Source organism: Garra rufa, chromosome 3 (assembly GCF_049309525.1).
Source record: "Garra rufa chromosome 3, GarRuf1.0, whole genome shotgun sequence".
NCBI classification, from domain to species: domain Eukaryota; kingdom Metazoa; phylum Chordata; class Actinopteri; order Cypriniformes; family Cyprinidae; genus Garra; species Garra rufa.
The window spans coordinates 6,515,661-6,529,204 of NC_133363.1; the positions used below are offsets into that span (position 1 = coordinate 6,515,661).

The following is a 13,544-nucleotide window of genomic DNA, read 5'->3' on the forward strand; positions in this document are numbered from 1 at the left end:
TGTTATTTTTTTAGTACTGACTTGATTAAGATATTTCATTTAAAATATGTTTACATATAGTCCACAAGAAAAATAATAGGTGAACTTAAAAAAATTACCCCATTAAAAAGTTTACGTTTTTTTGCTTGTTTGTTTAGTGATAGTTGTTTATGGGTCCCTCGTTTGTTCCGAACAGTTAAATTGCCCTCTGTCCCACAATTTTTTTTAACCCTTTCCAACAACTGATCCATCTTTTCACACTAAGGACAACTGAGGGAGTCATATGCAACTATTACAGAAGGTTCAAACACTCACTGATGCTCCAGAAGGAAACGCAATGCATTAAGAGCCAGGGGTGAAAACTTTTGAACAGAATGTAGAGGTGTACATTTTTCTTATTTTGCCTAGATATCAGAATTTTTTCATTTGGTTCTGACCTTCAGAAGCTACAGTAGATACTTACATGTTTCTCAGAAGACAAAATAAGTTAAATTTACCCTGACTGAAAACGTTTTCACCCCCTGTTGGAAAGTTTTCAAATACAAAAAATGCAGAAAAACCAAAGAATTTGTGGGACCTCAAGGATTTTTCTGAAGTACAGCAGGCAGTTTAACTGTTCAGGACAAACAAGGAACTCATGAACAACTATCACTAAACAAAAAACACAGCTGTGGATCATTCAGGTAACAACACAGTATTAAGAATCAAGTGTTTGTAAACTTTTGAACAGGGTCATTTTTATAAACTCAAGTTTTGTTTTATTTTGTTGACTATATGTAAACTCAATATCTTATTCAGGTCAGTACTAAATAAAAAATAACATGCATTTTGTATGATCCCTCTTCCTCAGCTAAAATAATTAACATTATGCAGATTGTGCAAGGTGTATGTAATCTTTTGACCTCAACTGTATAAAGGTAACTATAACGATAATTATACTAGCGTCCAAACCAATAGATGATAACGTTCTGTTTATTATAAGTGCGTACAGCAGTGTTGTCTACCGCTTTAAATGCTTGAGCTCTTTGAAGTCGCTTAGATTCTGATTCAATACAAAATGTTCTGAAAGTGATTCCAACACTTTTGTTCCTCTGTATTGTTTATTGTTCTTGTTATAATTATCGTCATTGGTGTGAACAGGCATTAAGCTGGAGGTAAAACTATACAATGAACCAGTATAAGGCAGATTTTGGCTGGTCAAACCATGTTATTCAACAGAAAAAGAGCAGTGAACGTTTTGAAGTTTTTTGAAGCTTTTGAACAGGAAAACCTTTAATGTTTTTAAGGAAGTCTCTTGGGCTCACCAAGCCTGCATTTATTTGATCCAAAGAACTTCAAAAGCAGTAATTTTGTTAAATATGTTTACTACTTAAAATTATTTTTCTATTTGAATGTATTTTAAAATGCAATTTATTTTTTTCCAGTGATCCTTTAGAAATCATTCTAATATGCTGATTTGCTGTTCAAGAAACATTTATTATTATTATTATTATTATTATTATTATTATTATTATTATTATCAATATTTAAAACAGTTGAGTACTTTTTTTTTCAGGATTCTTTGATGATTAGAAAGATCCGAAGATCAGCATTTATCAAAGATCAGTATCATTTTCTTTTTTTGGGGGGGGGGGGTAAATTATAGTACTTTTATTTTTATAATACTTTTATTTAGCAAGGATGCTTTAAACTGACCAAAAGTGATGATAAAGACCTTTATATGTGACCCTGGACCACAAAACCAGTCATAAGGTTAAATTTGACAAAACTGAGATCTATACATCATATGAAAGCTCAATAAATAAGCTTTCTATTGATATATGGTTTGTTAGGATAGGACAATATTTGGCCGAAATACAACTGTTTGAAAATCTGGAATCTGAGGGTGCAAAAAATCAAAATACTGAGAAAATCACCTTTAAAGTTGTCCAAATTAGGTTCTTAACAATGCATATTACTAATCAAAAATTACATTTTGATATATTTACAGTAGGAATTTTACAAAAAATCTTCATGGAACATGATCTTTACTTAATTTCCTAATGATTTTTGGCATAAAAGAAAAATCAATAATTTTGACCCATACGATGTATTTTTGGCTATTGCTACAAATATATCCCAGCGACTTAAGACTGGTTTTGTGGTCCAGGGTCACATATATGTTACAAAAGATTTCTATTTCAGATATTTTTTTCTTCTTTCTATTCATTATAGAATCCTGAATAAAATGTACTCAACATTTAAAAAAAAAAAATCATATCATCACAAACATTTAAACTAAAGTATATGTGAGGATGGAAATTTCCAAAGTCATTTTAGTGCCCCACAACTCTTTCAGCTAGTGTTTAATATTAATGAAGTGAATTACACATCAGCCAGAAAAGCTTCACTTCAGCCTTTCCTTCTCAAGGTAAAAGGACATGCATCCCTATTTGACCAGTAATACGTTTATATAACCTCAGGGAAGCTAAACGAAATGAGGAACATTCACAGGAATAGAACATTTCATCAATTAAACACACAGTATGAGATCAGTGCTTGACACTATGTCATTATGTTTTGCTTTGCCCTGTTTGCTTTGTTCACACTGAGGATTCACACTCATATTTGTTGTTTCAAAGCATTTATTTTAAGGTTTAGGGTTATCTGAGTTCTGTACCTCCCAACAGCAGAAGGACCATGAGGTCTGAGGACGTCTTGAGCTGAGCCACATCCTCCTCCCTGTCGCTGTCCACCGTCTGAGCCACGACCTCCAGCAGACACTCCACCAGACCAGCATCCACCAGCTGAAGCTTAATCACATCTGAGAAAGAGAAAGAGAGAAGACAGATCTTATTATATCTGACGCTTCACAGCACACCTTCACTAACACCTTCACGTCTAACAGGGATTTCACAACCCATATTAAAACCCAAGAGTTACAGTCATGATCAGACTGCTGGTCCAAAAGCAGCCTGTAATGTTGGATTGTAGTGAAATGAGATGAATGTTGAATTTATTTCAGCATTTATTTCACTTCATTGATTGTGTCAATTTGAGCTTACCTGCATTTGCCAGTGGTTTCTTGTATCAATTTCAAAGTCTAACAACAGCCTTTTATATGTGGGTAAAAGTCATTAAGATGTACAATGTACAAAAGTGATTTTATGTCCATAGAAAGCATGTTAAATGTAAGTAAAGTGTCTAGTTAGTCTCTTTTTTTGCATTAGTCCAAGGAATAATCTATTGATGATACAAAATGAAATGAAATGAAATGAAATGAAATAAAATAAAATAAAATAAAATAAAATAAAATAAAATAAAATAAAATAAAATAAAATAAAATAAAATAAAATAAAATAAAATAAAATAAAATAAAATAAAATAAAATAAAATAAAATAAAATAAAATGACACTTTTTGCTAAAAGATTAGTATCGGCCACTGAAAAAAAAAGAAACAAGCATTAGTTGACAACTATGCCAAACAATAAACCAAGACCCAGATCCAGACCAAAACTCCACCTCTGGTGCTTTCTATCATTAAATTATATTATTTATATCAGAAATCTTTGTCAGTTACCTGTTTTTTTTTTTTGTTTTTTTGCAATCAATAAATTATATTATATTATTATTTTATCACATTATATATTATTTATAAATCAGCATTGCATTAGTCTAATGGATAATCTATCGCTGATACAAAATACAAAACAATAAAAAAAATATAAAATAAATAAATAAATAAATAAATAAAATATGCATTAGTGACATTTTTGGCTAAAAAAAAAAATAATAGTATCAGTCACTGAAAAAACAGAAACAAGCATCAGTTGACAACTATGCCAACTATAAACCAAGACCCAGATCCAGACCAAATCTCCACCTCTGGTGCTTTCTATCATTAAATTATATTATTTATATCAGAAATCTTTGTCAGTTTCTTTTTTTTTTTTTGCAATCAATAACTTATATTATATTATTATTTTATCATATTATATATTATTTATAAATCAGCATTGCATTAGTCTAATGGATAATCTATCAGTGATACAAAATACAAAACAATAAAAATAAAAAATATATAAAATAAATAAATAAATAAATAAATGAAATATGCATTAGTGACATTTTTGGCCAAAAAAAAAAAAAAAAAAATTGTATCAGCCACTGAAAAAAAGAAACAAGCATCAGTTGACAACTATGCCAACTATAAACCAAGACCCAGATCCAGACTAAAACTCCACCTCTGGTGCTTTCTATCATTACATTATATTATTTACATATCAGAAATCTTTGTCAGTTTTCGTTTTTTTTTTTTTTTTTTTTTTTATAAAAATAAAATAATCATGTTTAATTTTTGCAATTTTGTCGGATCTTATTTGCCATCAATAAATTATATTACAATATTACTTTATCATATTTCAGCATTGAATTAGTTTAATAGATAACCCATCGATGATGCAAAAAAAAAAAAACTAAATAGAATAAAACAAAACATAATAAAATAAAACATAATAAAATAAAATAAAACATAATAAAACAAAACAAAACAAAACAAAACATGCATTGGTGACATTTTTTGCTAAAAAATAAATTAGTATCAGCCACTGAAAAAAACAGAAACAAGCATCAGTTGACAACTATGCCAACTATAAACCAAGACCCAGATCCAGACCAAAAAGCCAACTCTGGTGATTTCTATCATGAAATTTTATTATGTATATATCAGAAATCTGTGTCAGTTTCCTGTTGTTGTTGTTGTTGTTGTTTTTTTGTTGTTTTTTGCAATCAATAAATTATATTATATTATTTTATCATATTATATATTATTTATAAATCAGCATTGCATTAGTCTAATGGATAATCTATCGCTGATACAAAATACAAAACAATAAAAAATATATATAAAATAAATTAATTAATTAATAAAATATGCATTAGTGACATGTTTTGCTAAAAAAAAAAAACAATTAGTATTAGCCACTGAAAAAACAGAAACGAGCATCAGTTGACAACTATGCCAACTATAAAACAAGACCCAGATCCAGACCAAATTTTATTTAATGCATGTTTTCCCCTTCAAGCACATAACAGACTGAATTACATAATTCTCTGACCCAAAAAGACCAAACCAGACAAGTGATGTAACGAACATCAGACCACGACATAATTTCTAAAACATAAACAAATGCAATTCATATGATTCCAAAAAACAATCCAACAGAGCAAATATTGATGATTCATACAGTGTGAGCGAATGACACAACAACCCAGAGGGAAAATGTTGCATGGATGGATGTCGGAGGTCAGACCGTTGCAGACATATGGCCGTCTCACTACGCATTTGGCTGGTTATGAAACGCCTGCAGTGTTCAGGTACAACACAGCTCACCCTTTCCCCCCCTCTCTATCACTCACACACACACACACACACACACACACACACACACACACACACACAATCGCTCTTCCCGCGGCCCACGTGACTCGCTGAGCTTCGCCTCTAGTGCTGCGTAGTGGCTCTAAGTAGGCCGTTGTCTTGGAGACTGGCAGTATGGGATAGCGGCGCTGTGTGCTGAATGCTAACAACCAAAGCTGCGCTTTCACACATGCTCTCGCTGCTTTCCATCTCCCACGCCCGCTCTCACTCTCACACTGCTTTTATCAAAACATACAGGAGTTCTTACAGTTACCTTCTTTTTAGACATTTTATACGACTTTTGACTCATACTGTACACTGCAAAAAGGGCTGTTAAAAAGATTAGATTAGAATAAACTAGATTACAGTAAATTCATGCTTATGTTAGAAACAAGTCAAATAATATAAAGACGGATTTTTTTTTTTTTTAATTAAAACAAAATAATAAGACTTGATTAAAGGAAATCTGGGTTATTATAGTTAATAAAAACCATTTAAAAATATTTTCTGCTACTTTAAATTAATGTTTATTGAAATAAAATATTATATTATATAAATACATTATAAAAAAAATATTATATAAAAGTGTTTTATTTATTTATTTATGTTTTTATGTTTTATAAAAATATTTTTTATTTAGTTTACCTTGATAGATTAAAATTAAAAAATAATATATATAGAAAACTATATAGGATACATAAAAAAATTAAAATTACTAATTATTAAAAGTATAATTTTAATCATTTTATTTTGAAAAAAGAAAAATAATAAGACTTGTATTAGCGTCATCAGTGTTATTGTAGTTAACTAAGACCAAAATACTTGAAATGTATTTATTAGTATATATACTAATATATATATATACTAAAATATAATATGTAAAATATATGTATATTATAAAATATAATATATAACATATCTTTATATATATCATATACGCATTACATAATAAATAAACAAATAAAATATATGTGTGTGTGTGTGTATATATATATATATATATATATATATATTTAATTTCAAATTAATTAAAAGACTATTATATTTTATGTAAGTCTCATGCTATAAATAAATTGCATAATTTAAATATCAGGAAATAAATATTGTTATCAATGTATGACAGGTTTGTTTGTTAATTAATTGCAATGCATTTAAAAAATATTAATTAAAACAAAGTAATAAAACTTGTTTTAGGTCAATCAGGCTGATTAAAACCATAAAAAATGTTGTGCTTAAAAATAAAATAAACTAACAGAAATCAAATAAAATATGAACAATTTTTAATAATTTTTAATTAATTGATTTTAATTTAGTTAATTTAGTTATATTTTAAAAACAAAGAAAAACTAAATAACAATAACAAATATTAAAAGTTTAGTTTTTAATATTTTTTTATTTCAAAAAGAAATATGTAAATAAAATAAGACTAGTTTTAACAGAATCTGTTATTGCTGTTAACTAAAAGTAAAACAATAAAAACATTTTTATTTTCGTAAAATAACATAAAAAAATCTATTCTCTCTCTATATAAATATATTTTATTATTATTATTTTTTTTTTATTATTACTACAACTTAATGAAAAGATTGTTTTATGTACAACTAAAATATTTCAAATATATATATAAAACACAACAATAACACTGAGAATACACTTTTACAACTAATTTTTACCATTTCTGATTTTTTTTCCCGTTTGCCCCATTGACAAATAGCAAAAAATATTTGTTAATGGCATCGATTTTTTTATTATTATTTATTACTATTAAAATTTAATGCAGTTTGGTTTCTAAAGTAAATTAATTTTGCTTTCAGGATCTTTTGTTGCCAAAAACAAACACTTCTGTATTCACAGAACAAATACAACCTCATTATCTATTTGTCTTCAATACACACTTCAGCGTACCATTTTCACCAACTAAACACACACTAGCTCTCTTTCACACGCAGCTTTCTTTCAGACACACATTTCAATGTCGCTTCAAATCCTCAGACGCGCTCGCAGACAAAAAGACCAGCTGACTTTGCGTTCAAATAATCAAGTCCAGACCGCAGCTGTAAGCAGACCCCAGAGTCCTATTTTGAGGAAACGATGGTGGTGGCAACGGCAGTGATAACACGTATTATCCAAACAGAGAAGTAGCCGAGAAATCTCACGCATCTGCGTAATTGTAGCCTTCTCTCCTGCGACTCAACCGTAGGCAATAGCCAGCGTCTTGGAAAATGCCTTTTGTGACATTTTCACCAATAAATAAGCCAGGTTTTGCATTGCAAAAGATGTCATTTCCATAGCTCAGCTGGTTTTGATGAAAAAAATAGACGACTGGCCATTTTTAAAGCGTAAAATCTTGGCTCATGGTCAAGCTTTCTGAGCCAAAACACAGCTGCAAACACATGCATTGATTTCACGAAGGGTCTCGTTTCTAACCACAACAGGTGGCGGCGTATGACTTTCTATATAAGTAACACAACACGCTCACAGCTGGGAGGAAAGGCCTTTGAGTTGCTCAGTCACTGGGTCAGTGGGTCTGCGTTGGGAAGCGCTTCACCATCCATATCCATATTCCAGCTCGATCAATGACTACAGATCCTCAACTCATGCTAAAAGCAAAAAAGCATGACTAACTGAAAGCTTAACCTGCACTGTTTTGATGCATTATGGAAATTATGAAACAGAAATACATCAACTGTTCATCAAATGATTTTATGATTATGATTTGAATTAGGGCTGTCGCGGAATAGTCGAAGATTCGATGCATCGATATGCGGAGCCTGATTCGACCACCGATCTCACAGTCGAATCTTCGCGGGTGAAACGAGCATCATACCATTTTGGCAATATGGGGAAGCTCAATGTCTAATTGCACACAGAACTACTGGTTTTGTACGGTTATATTATGTTATATACAGCCTTTGATTATGATAATGCAGTAAAAACAAAAGTGAAAAGAAAGAAGCGTTCAATAAATATTTTTAACGTGTTTGTAAATAAATCCAACCACCCCTGTGACAGATGTAATTTTCACTTTCCCTGATCCATGACGAGATGAGGACCATCTTGACGGCAGGGATTAGGCCGTGATCACACCGAATGCTTTTTGCAGTTGGAGGCGCCTCTTTTGAATGGTTTTCTGTTGGCAGTGAGCGTTCTGCGCGCTGTTTATGCGCCCCCGGCGCCTCGCGTTTTTGCAGGAGCGCTCTGAGCACCTGCCCTGAAGTTGAAAAAAAAAAAATCAACTCTGAGCGGAAAAACGCCCGACATCATTCGCGTTCTTTTCCATTGTCCAATCGAATGAATGGAGAGGCGGGCCTTCTGTTGTGGTGACGAAAGTTTACCGTTGCTTAAAAAGTCCGGAGACTGCAAGAAATGGAGGAGAAACCTTTGGTGTCTATCGTGGGTAACCCGGAGCTGTATTATTTAGGGTTTCAGCTAATATGACAGTTTACTTAACAGCAAAAAACTAAGATTTTAGAGCGCTCACGCTATAATCCTTTGATTTGACTGACAGGACAGCTGTTTTGGTCGTTGCTTAGCAACATAAAAAAACCCGCAGCACACTGCTCTTTTATTAAAAGTCACCAAAAAAGGCAGTGCTGTGCGCCTCGCGTTTTTAGAACTAAAAGACGCGTTCGGTGTTTTTATTTAAACCTAAATAAGTTCGTCTGTCAGTTGGCAGGCAGTTTTGGTCGCTTTATTAAAAGTTGTTGCTGTGTGCAGTGTGTAAAATAAAATAAAAATAGTTTTACCCTCCTGCTGACTATAGTGTCGTGCCCCTCCCAACCCATTCACACACACACATAGGCCTAGATGATTCGACTATCGGTCGACTATAGAAAGATTCGAAAATTCTGATTCGACTATGAAAATTCATAGTCGGGGACAGCCCTAGTTTGAATGCAGACTTCTTTAAAATAACACAGGTCACGAGTGGTGTAACACTGCACTACAGTACATGTTTACAATGTTATATTATTTGTATGTGCGACCAAGTTGTTGTTTGACCAACTTTGCATTTGTTTATTCTCGGGTTCGGCTGCTGTTTTATTTTGAATTCATGCAGGACTTTGCACGTAATATGTTTATAATGTTTGATTACTATTGTATGTTTGACCAATACACTTTGTTTCTACTACTACATTTTATTTATTTAAATTTATTTTAAGAAGTTTGATTACATTCTATTTTTGATTTGAATGCACAATTGTTCTTTAAATAACAAATAAGTATTCAATACGTTACATCTGTTTTGTCTTAGTTAGGAAGGTAATGTTTAGTTAGGAAAGTTTGGTGCCTTTAGTTTCTTCTACATGGTGGAAGGAAGGTATAAGGTGGAAGGTATGCAGTTTATTATTAATTCAACAATGGTATCGGATCAGTATCGGGTATCAACAGATATACAAAGCCCAGGTATCGGTATCGGGACTGAAAAAGTCGGATCGGTGCATCCCTACTTTAAAATGCTTAGATTAAAAATAAACTCCTTACAAAGTACCAAGAAACACTGATAGTATCGGATACCATATGAATACCATTCATATATCTTGCCAATATTACGGTTCTCCACAATACTTACAGGTTCAGTTTTTGGTCATTTTGAGCTTATCGGCACTGGCCAATAGACTTTTGCACCAATTTCGAAGCCTAACATTAAATAAATTAATAAAACAATTTTATATTGTCAGATATTAGCCATTTTTTGCCTGCTGTTACTTAATTTAAGTCTGACTCCAACCTTGTTTATGGATAATTTGTATCTACATATAGACACACAGGTGCATCTCAAAAAATTTGAATGTCGTGGAAAAGTATATTTATTTCAGTAACTCAACTTAAATTGTGAAACTTGTGTATTAAATAAATTTAATGCACACAGACTAAAGTCTTTGGTTTTTTTAGTTGTAATGATTTGGCTGACATTCAACAAAAACCCACCAATTCACTATCTGGTAACACTTTACAATAAGGTTCATTAGTTAACATTAGTTAACCACATTAGTTAATATGAACTAATAATGAACTGCACTTATACAGCATTTATTAATCTTTGTTAATGTTAATTTCAACATTTACTAATGCATTATTAAAATCTTGTTAATATTAGTTAATGCAGTGTGAACTAACATGAACAAATAATGAACAATTGTATTTCTGTTAACTAATGTTAATAAAGATTAGTAAATACAGTAACAAATGTACTGCTCATGGTTAGTTCATGTTAGTTAATACATTAACTAATGTTTAACTAATGAACCTTACTGTAAAGTGTTACCCACTATCTCAACAAATTAGAATTCTTTATAAGACCAATAAAAAAACATTTTTAGTGAATTGTTGGCCTTCTGGAAAGTATGTTCATTTACTGTATATGTACTCAATACTTGGTAGGGGCTCCTTTTGCCTTAATTACTGTCTCAATTTGTTGTGGCATGGAGGTGGTATGGAAGCACAGGTTTCACTGACAGTGGCCTTCAGCTCATCTGCATTTTTTGGTCTCTTGTTTCTTATTTTCCTCTTGACAACATCCCATAGATTCTATATGGGGTTGAAGTCTGGTGAGTTTGCTGGCCAGTCAAGCACACCAACACCATGGTCATTTAACCAACTTTTGGTGCTTTTGGCAGTGCATTTTTTAAATATCAGGAAAACATTTAAATGAATGTTTAGATTTTTTGCTAAAAATTAGACAAAAACTAGTTTGTTTGTTTACTAATTAATTGTGATGCTTAAAAAAAGTAAAAAATAAACAACAAACAATAAGACTTGTTTTAGGTGAATCAGGGTTATTACTATAAACTGAAAACCATAAAAAAATGTTTTACTTAAAATATTAAAAAATGCCATATTTTAGCTAGTTGCCAGAGCAACATTTCTCATTAGTTTAGTTTTCTTTGTTTTGACTTTATGAAATAAAATCAAAATATGTGTGTGTATTATACACTACCAGTCAAATATTTTTGAACAGTAATTTTTTGGGGGTTTTTAAAGTCTCTTGTGCTCACCAAGCCTAAATGTTATTTATTTTGTTAGCTGAATTTTTAGCATCATTACTTCAGTCACATGATCCTTCAGAAATCATTCTAATATTCTGATTTGCTGCTCATAAAACATTTATTATAGCTATTATTATTATGCTGAAAACAGCTGAGTAGCATTTTTCAGGTTTCTTTGATGAATAACAAGTTCAGAAGAACAGCATTTATCTGAAATGAAATAATTGTAACATTATAATTGTCTTTGTCATCATTTTCAATCAATTTAAAGCATCCTTGCTAAATAAAAGTATTAATTTCTTTTATTTCCTTCTTTTACGGTATAGTATATAATGTTACAAAAGCTTTTTAATTTCAGATAAATGCTGCTCTTTGGATCTTCTTGGATATTCATCAAAGAATCCTAAAAAAAGTTTCTTAACTGTTTTAAATACTGAAAATAATAATAAAAAATGTTTCTTAAACAGCAAATCAGCATATTAGAATGATTTCTGAAGGATCATGTGACACTCAAGACTGGAGTAATGATGCTGAAAATGTAGCTTTGATCACAGGAATAAATTACATCTTTAAATATAATTAAATAGAAAACAGTTATTTTAAATAGTAAAATTATTTCATAATTTTACTGTTTTTGCTGTACTTTGGATCAAATTAATGCAAGCTTGGTGAGCAAAAACGCCTTTAAAAAACATTAAAAATCTTACTGTTCAAAACTGTTTGACTGGTAATTTATTTATTTATTTACTAATTCTTTAAAAATACAGAAACACTTTCTTTAATAGTACAAATAAAACCACTGACCCAACAAAAAACATGGTATTAACCTTAAATGTAAATGTAGTAGTCTACTTTTTTTTTGTCTTACAAAAGACAGTGTTTTGACTGGTTCATGAGTGTTCAGTCATTATTAAAAGGCAATCACTGTGATTCTCACCGTTCTCTGCGAGTGGTGCCAACACCTCGAAGATCATCTCCTTCTTCTCATGCTCCGCCTGCTTACGAAACAGTCGAACCAGCTCCTCTGCAATATTCGTAGAGGCAAACTGCTCCTTACTGGACTCTGTTTGAGGATCAGCCAAAAGAGATGTGTTAGCTTTATCCAATATGTCCTAATATATTTTAATATATGAAAATCTGGAGTTAGGCAGCGTGACTGAATCAAATCGGTAACTCACCAAGCTCTGCCAGGTTGCCAAAGGCAATGAGGCACATCTCAGTGAGCGCAGTGTTTTGAGAATGAACTCCCAGCAGTCGGACTAGTGTTGGGATCACACCCATGCTGATCAGCTGAGCCTGCAACGAGTCTAGAGAGGAAAGACAAAACCAGATTCTCTTTATTCTGGCTCATGCAGATCTTTTTCAGTCAGCATAAATAATATAATAGTCATTTACATTAATGGTTTTTAATGTAAATGTACAGTCGTGGCCAAAAGTTTTGAGAATGACACAAATATTAGTTTTCACAAAGTTTGCTGCTAAACTGCTTTTAGATCTTTGTTTCAGTTGTTTCTGTGATGTACTGAAATATAATTACAAGCACTTCATTCGTTTCAAAGGCTTTTATCGACAATTACATGACATTTATGCAAAGAGTCAGTATTTGCAGTGTTGGCCCTTCTTTTTCAGGACCTCTGCAATTCAACTGGGCATGCTCTCAATCAACTTCTGGGCCAAATCCTGACTGATAGCAACCCATTCTTTCATAATCACTTCTTGGAGTTTGTCAGAATTAGTGGGTTTTTGTTTGTCCACCCGCCTCTTGAGGATTGACCACAAGTTCTCAATGGAATTAAAATCTGGGGAGTTTCCAGGCCATGGACCCAAAATTTCAACGTTTTGGTCCCCGAGCCACTTAGTTATCACTTTTGCCTAATGGCACAGTGCTCCATCGTGCTGGAAAATACATTGTTCTTCACCAAACTGTTGTTGGATTATTGGAAGAAGTTGCTGTTGGAGGGTGTTTTGGTACCATTCTTTATTCATGGCTGTGTTTTTGGGCAAAATTGTGAGTGAGCCCACTCCCTTGGATGAGAAGCAACCCCACACATGAATGGTCTCAGGATGCTTTACTGTTGGCATGACAAAGGACTGATGGTAGCGCTCACCTTTTCTTCTCCGGACAAGCCTTTTTCCAGATGCCCCAAACAATCGGAAAGAGGCTTCATCGGAGAAC

The 13,544-nt window shown here is 32.0% G+C and overlaps 1 protein-coding gene across 2 annotated transcripts in view; it reads right to left on the reverse strand.

Annotated features, from left to right (window-relative positions):
- The window catches only part of rap1gds1 (RAP1, GTP-GDP dissociation stimulator 1), a 95,189-nt gene that overhangs the window by 19,129 nt on the left and 62,516 nt on the right, over window positions 1–13,544 (reverse strand). For both annotated transcript variants that reach the window (XM_073835627.1, XM_073835626.1), the window contains 3 exons: window positions 12,547–12,675; window positions 12,306–12,431; window positions 2,639–2,782 (listed from right to left, as the gene is read on the reverse strand). In XM_073835627.1, the coding sequence (XP_073691728.1) occupies window positions 2,639–2,782; window positions 12,306–12,431; window positions 12,547–12,675 (399 nt within the window). The remainder of the gene's footprint in view (window positions 1–2,638; window positions 2,783–12,305; window positions 12,432–12,546; window positions 12,676–13,544) is intronic.